Below are 20,483 nucleotides of genomic sequence, written 5' to 3' on the forward strand. Positions count from 1 at the left end.
AAAACTGTTTAACTATGAACTCTCCTGACTCTAGTTGTCCCTTTTTAATTCCTGAGGGTGGAAAATAGCAAACTGTATCATTGCAGAGCACTGACACCTGCTGATAAAATAATCCTGACATTTGCTTGCTGCAGATTAAAGAAAGACCCAGCAATTACTGAAACGCCTGCAAGTTTTGGTTCTGTTGGTGACCATCTTTACTCTCCATCACTACAGTACACTAACGTTTAGCATTAGGTAACAAATTTCCCATCCTCAATAACTAGCAAAAACGTGCTCATCCAAAGGTAGCATCGTGAACAACCAGAAATTTACTGTGCATACCACTGCTGACATGAAGGGGGACAAGCTTTTGTAGTAGGAAGAATTTCTTTTACCTTGTCTGAGTTACAGGCATCTGCTGAGGCTGTCAACAAGGGCCAACAAGGGAACCAAACAAAGCATTATGTACTTTTCAGAATAACAACTTTTGGCCAGTAAGAACTGTGTCTTGGCTTGAAATGGGGGAATTCCAGTAGAAAGCCAACCAAGAATTATTTTTTTCACACATCGGTTATTTTTAGCTCTGCAGTCAATTTAGCATGTGAGCTACCTGAGCCTACTTTCACCTGACACACGAAAGCGCTATATGAGCACTGACAAAAATTGGCCTTCAGCTAAAGTCTCCCAAGCTAAATAGATAGCACTGAGAACGGTTAATGACATTTTCCTCTGTAACGGAGCCGGTCTAGTTAAACTCAAGAGTAGAAGCAATAGAAAGTACTTTCTAATAATGACACAATCCCTAATTATATGGATCATCATTTCAACTCCACTGCAAGAAAGTGTGTCCGCCTGAGAATACTATTTGCATAAATTACACTTAGCCAGGCCATGTCTTGCTCCCATTATACTACACAGGATGAAGCCTAATGCTGACTTCAGTGAGCCTGAGGTGTGGTTCTTAAATTGCTATGGAGTAAGACCAAACCCTCAGTCAAAAACTGGGGGCAGTGACAAGAGTATTTGCCCAGGAAGTTCTCCTATAAAAACAGGACATTTGCCTCCCAAAGTGTTGCCAATATGAATGAACAAAAGCGTACCTGAACTCCCCAGTCTTCAGAAAATTCTTCTGCTTTCTCATTCACCAACTTCCCACTCATAAAAACAAGACAAAAATGTAGAGAGGAAGCTCCAGCAAGATTTTATTCAATGGTGTACAATAGAGAGATATTGAGATTGAAGCAAAATAGTACACATATTTTTCAAATTGCTAAAACAAATCCATAGTGACATCAACAATTCAGGCTGACGACATAACAAGAAGCTTGGTGACCATCTCTCTAATGTCCATACCTGAAAATATATAATATGTTACATTAATGCTTTTGGAAAATTTGTATTTGATACCAGTGCTGATTTGGGCAGATTTATTCTCATTCCAACACAATCTAATTAACATGCAAAACAGAGGTAGGTGAAATGCTATGCTATGGAAACCTTAGGAAGTTCTCCACATTTCGCTTCCCCCAAGTCTATCCAGTCTTTACCTAGATGGGAGACTAAGCAGCTCACCATTTCATATGCAAGAGACCCTCAGTATCCTCATCTTCTGCCCTGAATCCCACTTCAGTTGTACCCTGAGCAAAAACAAGGCCAAAGCCTATCACATCCCCAGACATATTACTGGGCCCGCATAAGAAGATACTCAGGCATGTTCCTATCACTCATAATGCTGCCCATGCAACATTAGTCTCTAGCCAGACAGAATAGCTGCACCTTGGGCTCAGCTTTTATCAACTGTTCATTAAAATATCTTAAGACCAAAACTATAATACTCAAGTGGTCATGTTAATGACCATTTATACAACTGAATGTGAACCAGATCCCAAAGACAATCCCGAATAGTTACAGTATCTGCTTTGCTTTGCTTTAATTTGGACTCTTAATGGTCTTAAAAAAAAAAAAAAGAAAAGAAAAAGAAAAAAAGAGGGTGAATCCATAGTTATGCAAAGAGAGATTAATGGATAAACAGTGCAGAATGAAGTACGTGACACGCACACTTCCCAACCACTGTCCATGTACAGTTAATCCTCAAAAACCCAACCATGTATCTCCTGATTATTCTAACAACAGACCTTTGAAGAAAACAAAACAAAAGAAAATGTAGAAATTCTGAATAAATGGGCCAAGCTGCAGCAATGGTTACATGGACACTTGCTTTCAAGATACCAAAAAGTCAGCCGTATTAGCCTCTAATCTTATTAGATTTATAAAACAAATCACCGAGACACAGATGGACCCAATAAAACTTCTGGCAGCTCAGTATAAATGCTCTGGAACAAGAGAGGCTCAATTCAGGTCAGTTTCCAAACCCAAATTGCTCCTGCGGCAGTGCAGCATTCACCTGAGGCTCTGCTTTCAGTGGATTCCATTTCTCTCTGCTCTCCGCTCTTTAGAGAGAACGTCAATAGAAATCTCTACTTTATAACAATGCTCATTTACCCCACAGTTATTTGGTCTTCCTTCAGAGCTCATTTAATACCAGGTAACTAGCGAAAGGTCGCTATACAGCAAGGTAAAATAAAATCCTTTCCCAACAGCAACTATGCCCTCAGACCCAGAAACAAGAAAGATTACCCACATATCTGACATTGATCATTTCTGCTAGCAGAAGGATAATTGCATTTTTGATGTTGAAAACTGTGCCAGATACCTACTTTTGAAACTCCCATTCCCTGTTGTCCAACGGACATACTTGGCGAGTTTTGAGCCAGCGAGAGATGCAGTGGAAGTGGAAAGCATGCTGGAAGACAAAGTTCAAATCACATCATTTCAGAACACACTATTCACAAACATGCCTCAACATGAAAGCTAATACATCGAAAGCATCACGGTAAGAAGAGAGTAGCAAGTGTTTGCAGACAAAGGTGGGCAGGGCTCATCAGCCAGCTCACTGGTAAGCACCAAGGAACTGATGCAAGTTCAAGAGAAAAAGGGAACCTTAGTGAAATGGCAGCAGTCAGCCTGTTCCACAGTAGGCACAGTGGCAAGCGACTGACTTCTGATGAGGAAAGAACGCAGAGTTTAGCAGCTGCTAAAATTGGCAGAGTAGATGCTGATAAGAAGCATAATCAGAGAGGCAAGAAAGAGGATTTCACAACAAGTAGCAGGGTGATATGTACGTAGACAGGCAGAAGCTTTCCGCGAGATCTCTGGACAAACTCAAGCTTGGATAAAAATGAACTTGCAAGGCCAGAAAAAAAAAAAATCTCTATTACACATTTACTGCAGACACTCTATTCCGTGCCCCATACAGGTCCTTAAAAAACAAGGTTCCATTTGTGGTAACTATTGCACAGAAAGTCATAATTTTGACGCTAGACTATTCTGACATGGTTAAAAAAATTGCTTTCGTCTTCTATAGACAGAATCGTAACATTCATAATCCTTTTTGAGGATTACCACATTGTAACTCCATCCCACAGCACAGCAAGGCTGGGGCTGGCACTGAGGAACAGGTAGCTATTCCATTATGGAAAACTGTATCTTCCAGTTCAGGTCCAGGCTAGCTAAGAGATGGTACACCAGTTTGAGTTCACATGCTAGCGGGACCACATATGAAGGAGTGCATGCAGCAGCAAAATGGAAGGGCTGGAGATTAGACACTAAAACTGATTTGATCTTCTTCCAAAAGGGAAAGCAAGTCACCCAGTCATCCCGTATGCACTCCTTGAATCAGCCTGCACAAAGACAAATCAAGCATGCTGACATCCAAGTAATCCTATTATCAGACAAAAGGTGTAACTCCTAAGCAAAACCTTGACCAGGAAAATTATGCTCAAAATTAAAGCTCTATTATGCTTCCAAAAAATAGGACAGGTCCTATCCTCCTCCCTCCTCTTCTGTGTTTCCCCATTACACCTCTCCAACTTTCGTTCTTCCATTTTCTTTTCTGCTATCTCCTCTTCTTTCTACACTCCAGGCAACAATTGGCATTTTAAAGTTCTTTTTTCTGGTGCATTACTTGAAACCTTTTTTAGAACTAACAGTGAAAAAAGGGACAACATCATTACACATTGAGCTTAGTAACAAAACAGTTTCCCTTACATTGCAGACGCCCCATGCAACTGTGCACTCTTCAGAGGTAGCTGACGCTTGGTTGGCTTGACATTCTATGCCTGTGAAAACAAAGATTAAACACGTATATGCAGGAGTAGAAGATCTATATGCAGCACCAACTGGTAGGTTTCTTTATTATAGCAAGTGGAAAAAACAGCTCTTTGTTTTGTTGAATTTATTACATTAGAAAGTGTCAAGAGCTATTGGTTTAATGCGTACTATTTCCCCCAAAAATGTTAGATCAAAAGATACTTCATCTCACCCTCCCCTTTCCTCTAAATCTGTAGTATCCCAAAGAATCAGAGGGCAAGAGTACCCAGCTCATCTGCCAGAAATGTGTGTCTGCTTTCCAAATTTTAAGGAGAAGTATTTCTAATTTGGTTTGTCGTGCTTTAATACACCTTTTCTGATGATCAGTTACCATAGCAGTACTGTAAAGAAAAGTTTACTTAAATTTCTTACCTGGGATTCTCTAAATATAAATTCACTGTCTTGTCAGACATTTTGTACCATAAATTATATTTACAAACTAATTTACTAATTTAAAGCTGAAATGTGTCTCCTCTCTATAGCCCTGTGACAGATGAGTATACCCCCAAAATACTAATGGGAAATACAGTTTAAACCGTATATTTTGAACTTTTAACACCTTAGAGCAGAATACCCAGGATGATCCTGAAAAGGAAAAAGATAACTTAAGATTTTGTGTGGGTTTTTTTTTAAATGTCAGGTGTCACGGATGAAGTGAGTGAGTGAGGAAGGAAGAAAGAACAGCACTGACAAAACAAATTCAGCAACCTGGCTGTCCATTCTATACCCTGAACAATTCAGTCCTGCTCCAGCTAAAGAAGAAACTTAAGGAGAAAAAGAAGACATTCCTAACTTTTTTACAATCAGCAACATAAACCTATTTTAAGACCAACATTCTACTTCCTGCTAAAGGATGCATCTTCAAAACAATGAAAGTCAAGCCCAAAGGGTTTAAAAAGAAGTGCTAGATATAAGATATATGATCAGCTTAGAATTTGATACATGGGTTGGTTACTTTCTTTTTTTGCGGATCTTTTTTCTTGGCAAAGAAAATATCTGAATGAGCTCCAATTCTCTGTGCAATTCTCTGTGCATCACTCTGTGCCTGAATATGCTTAGAGGAAAAGGAATTTGATTCACCAATTAAGGATTTTAAAATGTTCTAAAGCCCCACGGGTTTAGCTGAAAAATACATTCTTCATTTGTTCTGTCCTATTCATCCCTTCCTCCATTCTCCACTCTCAGGTGTGGAGATGAGCAAAATAAGAGCGCCCCATTTTTCATAAGATGTGAGAAAGATCATTTAACCTCAGGCATGAGAACTACCCAAAACAAGACTTGGATTTAAAGAAACTCACTTCCAGCAAGTGTTCTGCAAGGTTTGGATGAACTTATATTTGCGCTAAGGTTTACATCAAGATATGTTATGTAACAGCAGGAAGTCCAAAGCTCAATCTTTGGCCTGCCCATAGAAGAACACAAATTCCAGTGCCGTTGAAATGTCAAATTTCTTAATTCATTAAGCCTTCAACACTTACAGCAATAGAACTATATCTAATTTAGTGAAAGATGCTCAAGAACCTAAGAGCTTCAGCTACTTTGCAGAAAAGTGCACCTTTGCTGAAAATGTACCACTCAAGACTGCTGCAACAATTTTACTGCTACAGCAGTATAGACTCATGGACTTACCGGTTATCATGGGGCATATATGGTTATATGTTTAAATATTTTGAATGATTGAGAAGAAAAGTAGTGGGAGAAGGAAAAGAAATGCATTTGAAGGAAGAAAGGTCAACTGGTAAGCAAACTAACTCAGAAAGTCCCTGACTGCTAAAAGCAAGGAAACTATCCCATCACGCACTATACTTATCTTGATTCTTCTCCTCTTCCCCTGCTGGGAACAGGATATTGGGCATATTAGATCTGAAGTCCATTGAGCCCAAGCCTATGTCATTTGGTCCCTGCCCTGCCAGTGGCCCTAATCTGTGAGCTGTACGCTTCGGAACACAATCATAAAACTTGTTTAGGCTTTTAAGATTCCACTTTGAGTGTGAGGGAGAGGGGAAGAAAGATGGCTTAGGTAAGGGGGAGCAGCAGCACTTAAATTCATTTTAGTGTTACTCAAGCATTTGTTGATCAGCCAGTACAGTCTAAAACAAACGACAGTTTAAGAGGACAGATGAGCTTTTGCAGAAATAGCTGAGCAGGAGTTCTCTGGTGGTGATGTAAGGCCCTCCCAACAAGACATCCAGATTTAACTCCCTCATCAAACAGGCTGGAGACTACTGCTGGCACAATCATCTTCGGCTGCCAAAAAAAAAGGCTTCCCAAAATCACTTCTTGGTCTCTTACTTGCCTAATTTCAAAAAAGGAAAATATATCAACAAAACAATAAAACAAAGGAACAGTCTCAGTCAGAGAATGAAAGCCCATGATTCTAGCCACCGAAATAAAGAAAAGCTATCTACTGGCTATTGACCCAAAGTAAGTGATAAAAGATGGACAGTAACAGGTACCAGAGGAGGAATATTGAACTACTCTTCTTTTGCTTTGCTTTTGGCAGAGCATCTGGAATGAGAAAGATACAGCTAAAACCTGAACTACGTGTAATAATTGTGAAAGACACAGTGCAAATGTTTCAACTCAGGCAGTTACAGAAATGCGTATTATATAACTTTTGAATCCTGGCATCTATTAAGAATCATCCCTCTTTCCCTTCATCTCCTATTGCAGAAATCTTCTGTGTATTTATACCACAAGAAAAGTAGCTCTACAGTGGTACTTAACAGAAGTAGAGTATGTCTTCCTTTTACAGCTGCAATAACAGGCCGCTGCACTGGTAACTAGATGGCAGAGCTCTTCAAAATGGCTCTTGCTTGAACAGGGGTAACCACTAGAGGGGTTTCCCTTTCTCTTTACTCGTTGCCTTCTATTTTTTCTCTTTTAAACGTGAAGGGACTTTTTTTTTAGTCATGAAGGGACTGATGTAGTTGGAAGAACAAAACTAAATATGAACGGCTAACATAGCATGTACTGTATTCAATCAGAAAAAGATGGAAAAAACAAATAACCAGGCTAACAACCTTGGAATACGTTTGTGACCCACAAGATGCAGCATGAGCTCTCCAATTAAGTCTTTAAAACTTCAGGAAGATTCTAGTACTTCCCCCTTGCAATTTACTCCAGTTTCTTATGAATTATCCACAGGTTTTTCCAAATTCTTACCCTAAGTTCCACCCCTGTTGTATTGTCATATGATGCCTTCTACTTATAAACCGCTTCTATAATGCTCAATATTTCCTCTTGGTGTCAGGCTCTCAGAAATATTTGTACACAGTTATCATGTTCCATTCTTACTTATGACTTAGCAATCTATCTATACTCAGTTCTGTTCTTTCATTCTTCCCATGAATCCAAAATCATTCAACCTGTTAATCACGCTGAGTTTCTTCTTTGGATTCTATCCCATTTGTCTATCTTTGTGCAACTGGAATACCAAATTTGGTACTTTGTATCTTATTATCAAAGGAAGGGGCCAGTATTTCATTAGCATATTTTATTTATTTCAAAAGCATATGGGTCACTTTTGCCACCCTATTACATTCCACATCTTAGACCAGAAGGTAACCCACTATACTAATCACAGTGCTTCTTAACACTCTCCACTTACCATGCTGCAGCAATAGCACCAAAGAGCAAGCCCTTGAAGAAATCAAGAACGCTGCTTAAGTAAAATCTAAATAGAACCTGGGTCTTTCCAAAGAACAATGAAAAGAAAACAAAACACTGAAAAATTGTTCATTCATTCTGTACACTGAAAACGAATCGTACTGAGGGTGGGCGGGAATCCTTTGACCATGACAGTCATGACATACATGCATTGGGAGGGGCACATGAAACTTTAACTTTGTTATATCCTAGCTTTTGCATGCTTGACTCGATAACGTTAACAGTCTTCCATTAGCGTAGCTGGCAGACTTATCACTTTGCATTCTTTTAATGTCTCCCCTTTCAAGGCTTCTCTTCATCACTGGAGGATGGAGGCATTTGTATCCGGCATTTTATCAAACTGAATGTTGTGTTGTCCTTCCCTGCATATTCTATTAATTTTTCTCAATTTCCTATCACTTCACATCTTATGTTTGAAAATCTAATTAAAGTGTTTTTTAACATCATTAATGGACTGTAACAAGGAAGTAAGTAAATCCAGACCCAACTCTGATCTCGGAACACCAATTTAGATACTTCTTCTACTCTGTATGCTGTCAATTCTGGTCCTTCATCTGCAGTCCAGGCTTTTCATAACATTGCTTAGACCCAAACTAGTGTGTGTTATGCTTAAGCAACTCAAAAAAGAATGAAATTCACCCATGTCCTCTTCGTTTGCTGTTTTTCCTGTTCTGCCTATACACCCTCAAAAAGTCATTTAGGTAGGACTTTTTATTTTGAGAACTGACACAAGAAGTTCACTACTGGAAAGTAACAACTATCTACTCCCCTTCCAGCTCCTCCACATCTCCCCTTCATCACATTTCCTTTTGCCATTTATCAAAAATGGCAAACAGACAAGACTGTATTTGGTCTTTTAGGGAAAGCAGTATTAACTTTGAGGCAGCTTCACAGAACGAAACACTCTAGCATCCAATATCTTACAACAACATATCTCACTTGTTTTGAATAATTATAGTGAATTACATGATTTTATAAATTTATCCTATATATTTTTTAAATTCTATAAATACAACTTATGTTCCAACAGACCTTTAAAATTCCATTTACTTGTCAGCTGCACGTTTTTCTCTGTAATATATCATAATCGTAGACTGAGTTGCATCCCCAGCGCCCACCTCAACATCTTTTCAAGATGGCACAGGTTAGAGGGGCGTCAAAAGTAAATCCTTGTTTTAAAGGACCTCAGCATATTTCACAACCACCGTTGTCACTTGGCTTGTCTTAACTGTTATCATTACTGTTCTGATAACTCAGAATAAATTGAGGCATAAATAGGCAGTAACTGGCTCAAAATACAAACATATCTGTATGAAAGCAAAGAAGGGAACTCACTTAACCCAGTTTCAATCCTGTGTGTTATAGCGTTTTCTCTTTATAAAAATTCTTTTGAAAGTAGCTTTGGAATTCTTAATTAAATACGAGGTGAAATCAGGTACATCTCTCACTAGATGAGATTATGATAAGCAGGAGGTCTCATTTTTCTGTAACAGGTTTTACTGTCCTATAGGCTTATTGACAGTAACTTATCGTTACTAGTCGTTCCAAGGGCTACTGCATAAAAACGAAGTGAAATAAAATTATCATGATGGAATCCTGACTGCCATTTTCAGACACTGTAGTTGTATCTGCTTTTGCTTTTTGGGGTTCCATGATCTTAATATTTCAGTACTACAGGCAAATAAGGCAAATTTCTATGTGGATAAATTAAAAGGTCTTCTGTTCTGCATTATTGAAACAAGATGGACAGTTACTATGTGAAAAACAGCTTGTCAGTGTTAAGAAAAAAGTTTGTTTTGTACTCATTATGACTGAAAACAGCGCACCCATCTCAGGGTTGAAATTTTTATACTTAATTCCATTTTCACTTTGTTTTCCTATGTAGCAAGCATATTTGTTGGTTGAACTATCAAGATTATACAGCAGAAACTCAAATCAATACTAACAACGTTTTGTAGTTTGTTTCAACATTTGATTTTTCTGTTCGTAAAAGAACAATTAGTTCTCTGGGCAACCACACAGTTCCCCATACCACGATATTTAACTAACTTATGCAAAGTAGCTTTTGCAGAATGAGGAATCAAGTGAGGTCACTGGTCTGAGCCGCTTCTGGCCAGCCAGCTACAAAAAGTGTTATAAGACTTCATCCTATTGGGCTTCTTCAAAAACTTGATACCTATACTTCAAACTCTATCACTTCTCTTTGTGAGCAATACTTGTCAATCCTGAATATGTTTACCTCCTTCCAGCTCTCTATTATTATTATTCCCTTTCCTCATATTTCCACCCAAAATACACTCAGCAACATCATGCCTTCTGTAGATGGCATGAAGTATGTATGATGGCATGTAGATGGCATGTATGAAGTGATTCTAATCCCTTACAAGAAAAGGGTGTGGGAAAGCAGTACGGTGACAGAAGTGACAAAAATAGATTACAGAACCTTAGCATTACACAAGATAGAGCATAGCATTATAGGCATTGAGAAGAGTTATTTCCTTACTGAAAGCTGTATTTGCAGAAACATACCCTGAACAGGGGATATTTCAGCTGTGCACCATGCCTGTGATAAAACTGTCAACTGTCTTCCCCACCATTTACTTACATAGATCCATAATATGGTTTCTGCAAATGGCACAGTTATCAACCACAATGTCCCATGCCCACAGAGCTACTGCATTCCACTAGAGAGAGAGAAAAAAAGAAAAACATAGTTTTAACTCAATTTACAGCACACATAAATCCTTGTTTTTCCCCTCAAGATGCTATATATTTCTGAAATGGAATCACAGAATCTCAGAATGGCTGAGGTTGGAAGAGACCTCTGGAGATCATCTAGTCCAACCCCCCTGCTCAAGCAGGGTCCTCTAGAGCACACTGCCCAGGATTGTGTCCAGGCGAGTTTTGAATATCTCCAGCGAAGGAGACTCCACAACCGCTCTCGGCAACCTGTTCCAGGGCTCAGTCACCCTCCCAGGAAAGAAGTTTTTCCTCATGTTCAGACGGAACTTCCTGTGTTTCGGTTTGTGCCCGTTGCCTCTTGTCCTGTCACTGGGCACCACGGAGAAGCGTCTGGCCCCATCCTCTCGACACCCTCCCTTCAGATATTTGTATACATTGATCAGATCCGCTCTCAGTCTTCTCTTCTCCAGGCTAAACAGTCCCAGCTCTCTCTGACTTTCTTCATAGGAGAGGTGCTCCAGGAAAAGCAGGGACATTCCACAAAAAAAGATCTTAGAAGTCCAGAGCCATTCCTTCTCATGAGTTCAAGAGTGTTAGAGGAAAGCAACAGTGCATTCTCCTCACAAACCTCTCAGACCTAATGCCTCCTTTCTACTTTAGAAGCAAGAGCTACCTCCCTTAGTCCCCTTTTTTGTCAAACAAATGTAATCATCTGCATTTCTATTCAAGATTCCTAGGCAAGAATGCATCTCAAACTACATCCTCAATTCTGATGGAAAAGACACTGCCTTGGAGAAAGGCCAATCTAAATGCCATTTTGTTAAGAGGAATTTCCATTATTTGCAGCAGTTCTAAGAAATAATTTTCCCTTAAAACAGTTGGAACCCATGACTGGAATCATCTCTTACACTACCTTTCCCTGACTCCCAAACGACTAAATAGATCGGCTTGCCTTCAATATTCAGAGCAGTCTGAGAGCATATAGGTAGCCAGGATAATCTTCACTTACTACTAAATTAAGAGGTCCAGACATTTTGTTTCTTTCCAGCCTACTGACTGAGGTACTTATCTTCCAAGGACTTCATCTCCTCATTGAGGCATCTAGCAAGTTCCCAGTGCCCTCATCTCTTCCATGCTCTCACATACTTAATCCCTTGCTCCCACATATGCTACTCTGGGGACCCATAGGCCTATTCTGAGCCAAACACACATGCACACACACACCAGATGTGCCTTGGTATATTGCTGGGGAGGAGGAATACCACCAACAGATAAGAGGTGCCACTTCCTGCTCTTCTCATGCGCTGGAGTGGCACAGCTGTAGAGGTACTACTGTAACAGCTCCGGGAAGGAAATAAAGCGCCACACATTATACATGACAGCTATAATGAACATACTGCAGGGCTACTCTCGCACATACTGTTGTTGCATTGGCACCTGATGGCACAGTTATCATTCAGAACTGCAGTAATACATAATACCCTGGCATCGGTATATTGCCTAGCTCTATTTCCAAAGAACAAGCAAGCACTTTATTCAAGCACCTGCTTCTGCATAGACCTGCAGCCCAGCACAGAGCTAGGAGTTTCCCCCACCAGAGATGACAACTGTATTTCAAGTAAACTAGCCTGGACACCATCCTACAAACAGGAATCACTATATACGTATGAATCACTAGATGGAAGTGTTTGCTGATAACCAGTCTGGTTTGTCCAACACCAGACTCTAGTGTTGGACAACCCCACCCAACCTCCCTACCTGGCCTGTGCCCTTGTGTAACAGACAGGGGTGTTTACCGCCTTCCACCTGGCAAACCAACCGCAGGCGCTGAGCAGACCACCTACATCATGACTGTTTGGGGGAAACAAGACAAAAACCGGAGGGACAAGAGAGCGTTTGCTGACTACACAAGCGCCGTTACTGCTCGATTTAAAAGGAGGAGGGGGGGAAAAAACAAGAAAAAGAAAGAAAACGGCAAATTTGCGCAAAGCTTCTTACAGGGCAGCGAGGGGCGGGGGGCAGCCGGGCCCCGGCGGGGCGGGCGGCGCCGCAGCCCCCTCACGAGGGGCAGCCCCTCCCCCCCACCTCGCGCGCGCGCGCGCGGCAGCAGGCACCAGCCGCACCCGCTGATTGGCCGGCCGGCGCTCCACGTGCGGCCGCCCGCCTCGGCCGTTGGCCCCGACGCACGTCACGACCCCCGCAGGCCCCGCCCCCGCCCGCGCCGGTGCGGAGCCGGGAGCCCGGCGCCTGGAGGGGAGTGGGAACGCGCCCTCCCCCTGGCTCGCCGCCCGCAGGCCGGCCCCGGCCAACCCCCCCTCCTCCCACCGAGGCTGGCGGCGAGAGCGCGCCAGGCGGGCCTCACTTTCTTCACTTCGAAGCGCTTCTTGCCGGCGCCACTGTTGGTGCCGCTAGGGGTATCCACATCCATCGCGGCCGCCATTTTGGATGCGTGAATCGCCCGTCCTGCTCCGTGCGCATGCGCCGCGGAGAACGCGGCGGGGTGGGGGGGGGTGAGGCGACGGGGGAGTGGAAGCCGTGGGCGGGGCCTCGCCCTCGCCCCGCCCCTCCACTCTCCCCCTCCCATCACCAAATTTCAGGTGTGTAACGGGGGGGAGCCAGCGGGAGTGCGGTCACGTGAGGCGGGTTCTTAAAGGCGCCGGTCAGGGCGGAGCCCGGGCTGCGCGCCCCGCTCCCGCCGTTACCTCATCCTTCCCCCCCCCCCCCTTCACGCCCGGGGTTGCACAACCGGAGGGGCGGCGGTGGGGGAGGGGCGGGGCCCGGCCCAGCCCGGCCGGAGCATTTAAAGGGAGACGCCGCTACCCCCGCCCCCTCGCGGGTGGGGCCGCGTCGCCGGCGGAGCGGAGCTGCGCAGCGCGGGGGGAGGGGGCGCGCGGCGCTGCCGGCGCCTCTGTCGCCTCCTGGCGGCCGCTGCGCTCCGCGGCGGGCGGGGCAGCAGGTGCCGCGGGCCCGGCCGCCGCGCAAGGCTTCCGCCGGCGGCCGGCACCACCGGAAGGCCCGTGGGCCTCGGGGCGGCGGCTCAGGCGGCCGAGGAGCTGGGGGAGAAGCTGGTTTCCCGGCCCCGGTTTGTTGGCGTCGTGAAAGGGCATGTAGGGTTCCCCCCCCCAAAAAAGAAAAGATTAAAGACGCCAATCCAATGAGGCGGCATACCTGACAGAAAGTTTGGATGGCTTTTAAGTACAGCCCCAGGTGCTTCGCGTAGGGGACTCTGGTTTTTGTGTAAGATGCTGCTGAAACCAGTTGAGATTTGTCTCTGCGCCCTACTGCAGAATTGAGGCTTCAGCCCTTAATACGCTTCTTGCTGTTTTTCTTCCATCCTAGTTGATCTCCAGCTGGTGCTGAATCAGGTAGGGTCATCGATGTTATTACTGCAGCCCATTCATTTATTAAAATTTTTTTTTAATACAACATCATTATTGCTAAAGACAAGTCACACTGCTCAGACCACTCTCAACAGGTGAATTGGGTTAAAAATAGTTAATCAACACAAGTTTTACTTACAGTGCTAGCATCACCTAAACCCTGCCTACTCTATCACAAAAGATGGAGACAACAGGCATGGGAGCTGGTACTGGAAACTTCCTTTCCATCAGTATTGCTCAACCTACTTTTCAGAGTAGGTCAGTACCATTCCTCAAGTTGTGGAAACTTAAGGGCAAAACGTTCTCTGAAAGTCCCCCAGCAGGCTAACAGCAGATCTTGGAAAGTCACCCAGATCTGCAAGTACTCTATGTCTTTGCAGACTACGGTCTCTGCAAAAAGTCAGTCCTTTTCTAATTGATCTGTACACCATGTTGCTGTATGGAGAGAGGGAGGAGGAGGAGGTGGTAGCAACCCAGAGAGAGCATTCCCTTAAATGCATGCAGGTAAGCTACAGATATATTGTACTTACCATAGGCGTTTGGGTGAAATGGCACTGTCCCAGCCTGGCTCTAACATATGTCTTGCTATCTGTGGCTTAGCCCCAGAGTTCTTCAGCCTGCCTGAAGCAGGAGTCCAAGCTGACAGTAAATCTGTTCTACCTTACATCTTGCAGGTGACAACACTAGAGCTGAAGGCCCGGGAAGGATCCACAGATAACTCATCTCTGTGGAGCTGGCTACATGACTTCACTGTTAGAGGAAATGGGAAACCTGAAGTGGCTGAGCCAGGCACATGGTGCATAGTGCCATACACGCTACAGATAAGTAAGCAGACAGGTAAACCTACATTCAGGGTGGTGCAGACTTGAAATTTCTCGCCTATCATGTTTCACACCTATTCTAAGTCCTGGCTTCGTCCCCATAGTACAGATGTAAGAAATCTGGGCTTAGGACTGAATTTCAGCTAATTATATAATAGAGCTATCACACTGCATCTTGGAGTACTTCTGACTTTATAGCAATCTATGCAGAATACTGCCTTCCCTATTCACCCAAGTACTCGTACAGCTTTTACCTGAGATCCAGTGGCTGCTGGGATGGGGTGTCTGGAAGTTTCCAAGTAAAATCTCAACTAAAGTAGAGGCCTGCAGTAAGGACAAGGTGATGCCGTCATTGAATGTGTTGGATGTCCCATTTTCAATAGGAATCAGATTTGAAAGACGCGACGCATGTGCCTGAGTCAAGTATGTACATAAATGCTTGAAGGATCAGGGCCTAAGCCGAACACATGGTCAAGGTAAGTCTGAAGAATGCCTGCTCTCATTTACACGCACTGTAACACCTCTAGTTATCAACATGAAAAGTTTTGATTTTACTTATCTGCCTTGTTCCTCAGATGCTGCTCACTTACAATGCATCTGTTATTGGTGGCAATAAAATCAAGCTGAATACATTCAGCTTCTGGTCCTGTTGCCCCTATAGTGTGATGGCCACTGCAAAGGAATGTTTTGGAAACGAAAGGTGGACGCTTGAGGGAAAATTTCTTCACCTGCAACAAAATAGCTGTTTTCATAGCAGAATTTGCAAGATTTTTAAAAAAATACGTAAATTTTTGCCCTAAATCAGTATGGCAATATCCCCCTTAACTCAGTAGATCTAAACTAAACTCATGCAGATCTTCAGTTAAGTCTTGCTAAAAAGGTTGTGTGTTTTTTTGGAACCTACTAACTGTGCTAAGATAACAAACAGAATTGCGGAGTCTCTTTTGGTATGGAATAGAATGCATACCTGCATGTTTATTTAATAAATATTTACTGATATATGTACATAAACAGATAGACGTATACCAACAATGGGAACTGCATTGAGAGATCGGCAGTGTGCTTTGCAAAATGAAATTAGTGATGGTGTTCCCTAATTAGTCCTTCACTTCATAAAAGGTCTGGTTACTCACTTTATCTGTAGTCTACCTGAAAAAATAAATGCTTTCTGTTGACTGTGGTGTCACCTCAAATTTCTTTGCACCTAGGAAAAGTGCAGCCCCTCAGACCTACTTTCTCCCTGTTAAGGCTATATGTTATAGAGAGGTGGCAAGAGCTGCTGCAGAAAGACAAGCTGCAGCTTTGAAAAGCGTCAGCCTCAGAAGAAATACAACACTGTGGTCCAAATTACCAGGGATGCATTGAAGAATGGATCATTTTTCAAATCACCAGAACATGGCAGGGGAAAAATAAAGGAGACTGCCAAGCTGAAAAGGCAGGGAGATGGACACACTGCTCTGAATATGGTTAGTCCCAATTAAAATGAGACAAACTCCCTCTCCAAGGTATCAAAACCTGCTCCAAAAAGGTAGTTGCCAACAGTCCAGTGGCTCCAGGACAGTTACCTTCCAAAACTAACTGGTCGTCATCTTCCGGCTGTCATTTTCTTCTGCAGCCACCATGAAGTATATCCCCCAAAAGATTTGTTTCTTTCACTTTGAAAATATATGACTGACTGGACTGTTGTGCAACTATTAGTGAGAGGCAGCTGCTCGTAAGCCAGGCTCTGACCCATACAGGGACCAGGCAGAAGACCTGGTGGTGGCACTCACAAAACTCATCCCTCCAGAGGCACCAGAACAGAAAGACCCATGTGTCAGGTGGAGGAATCCACCAGCACTAACCGAATCAGAGGGAAAACACACACAAAACGTTGCTTTGCTTTTCAGTCCTCACTGCCTGAACTATTTGCATTTCCTCTCCCATCCCACCGTCTCAAAACAACCATCAACAAGTCCACACCACCCATTGCTTGACAACTGCAGCCAATAACAGGTGGCTGCATCCCTAGAGGGCTGTCTCCCCTGTGGAGGGTGCAAGAGGCAAGAAGGGGCGACATGGACTGCAGCCACAGATCTGCTCATTGTGGTAAAGCTCCTTGGGGCATTTGATGGACCCTCTCAAACACACTTCAGAGCAACGCCTTTCCATTACTGCACCGTCATAGAGCAGAAGAAAAAGAAGGTGAGTGGTGCTTTCCTAAGTGCTTACAAAACCTCAAGCATACAGCTGTCAGAGTCTTGCTGCCATCTTTCTGTGCTCTGCCCTCTCAGTGCTGCCTGCATGAGGTATGATTTCAATGGTGCCCTAAGCAGCAGCAAGTAGGAATTACCAGGTATGTGAGACTAGTTCCCATTCAGTAGTTGCAAACCAATGAGTTAAAATCAGGCATGTTTTATTGCTTTTTAAGAACTGCAGGGCTAGCGGCCCTCTGTTTGCTGCTGCCACTGAAAACATCTGAATCAACCAAGTAGCCAAGTTTCAGCACCCTTTGCTTTTTTGGATGCCCAAACCCACAAACAGCATTCATAAGTTCATAACTGGGACAAAACAGGATCTGCAGTCTTTCCACATTGCTACAAAACTTCTCAAAGTTGACAAAGTAAGTAGACAGCCTCCTACCAAGGCTCTTCAGCACTCCTAGCTCATCCAGAGTGCTGGGCACAGTAAAGCTGAATTCAAAGAACAGAGCCAGAGGGGTAGAATAAGCAACACACAGCATACGTTTCAGGACCAGGCTATGCTTGGTTTCTGTATAAAGCCATATGTCCTGCTCTTGTGCATGTTTTCCAGGTGATGGATATGTGTTGCCCCATATAGTATCACTGCTCTGCAATCCATCAGTAAAACTTCATGGGAGAGATGGGGCCTTCTGCCCCAGCAGGGGCAGCACAGTCATCTTTTGTAACGTACCACCTGGGAACACAGCGTAGGCTCAACAAATAACACTGTCCCCACAGTGGGGCATCCCAGCCCCACACTGTGCCTGACAATCTGTAGCAGTTGATACTGAGAAATGTGATTAGGAGAGAAGGTTCCCAGTGCATTACAGTCAAGATGTTGGGCTGATTTCATTTGGCCTCAGAAAAGGGTTTGAATACATCCTGTCTATGCCTTAACACTCCTCTCCCCCTCATCCTAATCGTCTTCCCCTAAGGTGCTCCACCTTCAAACAAGTAATCCCATCTTGCCCCTCATAGTCCTAGGCACTGGGCTGCAGATGCTGGTCTCATCTGGCTGTGCTGCCACCTCCTGAGAGAATCCAGCATCACAGCCTCCACGCAGAGGAGAGGACATGTTCTGCAGCCGGCCTTACCGCCTGCGCTGAGGCCCCCCGGAGGACCCAGATCTCTCCAAGCTGCCTGTAGCCTGAGGATACAAGAGGCCCAAGAGTGACCATGCCTTTAGACCAGCTGCAGCATGGCCTCTTCTTTTATTCACAAGGCTGAAGAAGCAGCAGGAGTATGAAACTGTCTACAGCAACCAAGAAAAATGCATGGGTGGAAGAGTGAGGGCTTGAGAGAGGAAGAAAAGTCCTGCTTTAACCTGAGATGAGATCCTGAAGAGATATCAGAGAGAAAGGCTGAGACAGTGACTTGGAGAGAAGATGGCAAGTCTTTCTTGGGGAATAACAGGAAAGTGATAGCAGGGGAGCGATTGTTTTTAAATGTAAAAACAGACAGCTGACATCCCAGAAGACCTGCATGTGGTGACAAGAGGCTCTGGGATAGCCCAAGGACAGGAGACAGTACTGCTAACTGCACTCAAGACATCATTTGACTACCAGGTCACATTTTACATCTTCTCCGTTGCCTATACAAAGTTTTCAAAGTGCCTTTCATTCTTTTAAGAAGGATGTTAAAAAGGAGAATGTTACAATAGCTCAATACAAGTAGTTATATGGTTCTACTACTGCATATAAGCAACACTAGAAAATCTGCCAGGCCGATTAACAGTAGCCAGAAAAAAACACAGGAATAACCAAAGTAGTAACACAGGCATGCCTGCATATGAATCAATGAACTCCTACTGATTTGGGAAATCCATGTACATTCAGTAACACAAGGAGAGGCAGTTCCAGACTGGTGTGTGGGAGACACTAAAACACTGTTTACAGATATTCTTATCTCTACAACTTCTCTCTGATAGTCTTGAATGTGGCAGAGCCACTGAGAGGGAATAAGCACTGAAATCAGAGAAAAAAAACAAATCAGCAAGTGAGGTCTGGAAATGACATCCACCGAGTCAAAGGTTTTGATCCTGTTTGAAAGAAGGTGAGAACTATGAAGCTACAGCTTTGAATTTGTCTTCCCTAGTGAATTCTTTGTCCTTTTTTTGAAAAATATAGCAGCCTAAAGGTATTCTCCCAAAGATCACTTCTAACTAAACCAAGTTCCTAACTGCAGGCCATGTACAACAAGACAAAATTCATTAACCTTTAGCTTCCTTCTCTGGCTCAAGAGGAGAGATGCTGCTATTACTAAAGGCATTTTCTTGAAGCCCTGACCAGCAGAGTGGTAGTCATGACAAAGGCACAGTTTGGCAGTTGAAGACAGTAAGAATCCAAATCCAAGTTTGTTGAGGTTTTTTTTTTTTTGGGGGGGGGGTAGTGAAGATGGAGTTGAGATGTGTTTTGGGGGGCAAAAAAAGAGCTAATCTTACATTGCTTCATCTTGCCAAGACACAAAAGGAACGGGAGAGAGAAATTAGGTAGCACAAAGACATGAAAAATAAGACATGATGCAAAAATACATGGGTATTATAACAGAAGACAAGAGCTAGGGAGCCAGCAGTCCCCTGCCTCCCTTCCCAGCCTAAACAGGAACAAAAAATTAAGATACCTCACTCAGGTAGTTCTCAGAAAGCAGAATTTCAGATATTTCTGGCATTTAACTGCTCTCTCTCTATTATCAATGCCCAGATAAAGACAATATACCTGGTTTAGCCTTACTTTGGACTCCACTGTAAAGTTCATTAGGTCACCTAGGTCTGAGAATTTATCCCACAAGAGACGGTCTACCTGCCAGTTCTGTTCTGTACTGAATAATAAAATAAATTGTTGGATTTCTTTGCTGAGTTCACATACTTTAAAAAGTATCTCACTGTGTCAAACATCCTTTCCTTTTATTTCAAAGCTCAACACAATTGGATCTCCACAACACCAGTGGAAAGAACGGGGTCATCTGAAGCAGCGAGCTTTCATTGATCAGAAAGCACGAGCTCCCCAACCCTGCCAGCTTCAGGAAAACGCAGGAAATGGGAGTGAGCAGAGAGACAGCTGTAAGGCGCAGGGCCCAGTACTTTGGTAATCTTCTCTCGAAATCACCACTGCAAAGTGATGAATTTCCTTCTCTCCCCCTCCCCGTGGTTCTTTTTGTTGTTTTTCTTTTCTCTCTCTGCTCACCACGTTCATGAATCAATCATGTTTCTCACCCCAGCTTCAGGATTCACTGATTCCCTATCTGTGCTAGGAGGAAGGGGAAGGAGCCACATCTAGCATGAGGAGTACTCTCCCACCCACCTGCTGTATCAGTACAACTTTAAAAACAGAACAGGACAGGATGCCGCAGCTTCAGCACGCTTTTACCAAGATGCAAAGGAAGTTCTGTAACAGGGTGAGAGTTTACTACAACTGCCAAGGAGTTAACTCTTTTACCTTAAGGTACAGGGTTTTGCATGGAAGAGCTTTATGTTCCAGTTCACTCTCATCACATAACCTTCTTCTGCGAGTCTGCAATCA

The 20,483-nt window shown here is 43.4% G+C and overlaps 1 protein-coding gene across 1 annotated transcript; it reads right to left on the reverse strand.

The window, feature by feature from the left end:
* Positions 1-1,160: 1,160 nt before the first annotated feature.
* RBX1 (ring-box 1) lies at positions 1,161-13,035 on the reverse strand. Its single transcript, XM_068941174.1, has 5 exons — positions 12,905-13,035; positions 10,466-10,544; positions 4,090-4,160; positions 2,700-2,785; positions 1,161-1,335 (listed from the first exon to the last, which is right to left on the reverse strand). Exons 1-5 carry the CDS (start codon positions 12,980-12,982, stop codon positions 1,323-1,325), a joined length of 327 nt encoding a protein of 108 aa, XP_068797275.1. The 5' UTR covers positions 12,983-13,035; the 3' UTR covers positions 1,161-1,322.
* Between the last annotated feature and the right edge of the window lie 7,448 nt (positions 13,036-20,483).

Source organism: Struthio camelus, chromosome 1 (assembly GCF_040807025.1).
Source record: "Struthio camelus isolate bStrCam1 chromosome 1, bStrCam1.hap1, whole genome shotgun sequence".
Classification (NCBI taxonomy): domain Eukaryota; kingdom Metazoa; phylum Chordata; class Aves; order Struthioniformes; family Struthionidae; genus Struthio; species Struthio camelus.

What these genes read in the sequence shown, in the direction of transcription:
- RBX1 (XM_068941174.1), bottom strand. Translation starts at nt 12,982, where the DNA reads ATGGCGGCCGCGATGGATGTGGATACCCCTAGCGGCACCAACAGTGGC. An exon ending in AGCGCTTCGAAGTGAAGAAA is followed by an intron (nt 10,545 to 12,904) that starts GTGAGGCCCGCC and finishes CTCTCTCTCTAG; the next exon opens with TGGAATGCAGTAGCTCTGTG. An exon ending in TTGCATGGGGCGTCTGCAAT is followed by an intron (nt 2,786 to 4,089) that starts GTAAGGGAAACT and finishes TTTGTCTTCCAG; the next exon opens with CATGCTTTCCACTTCCACTG.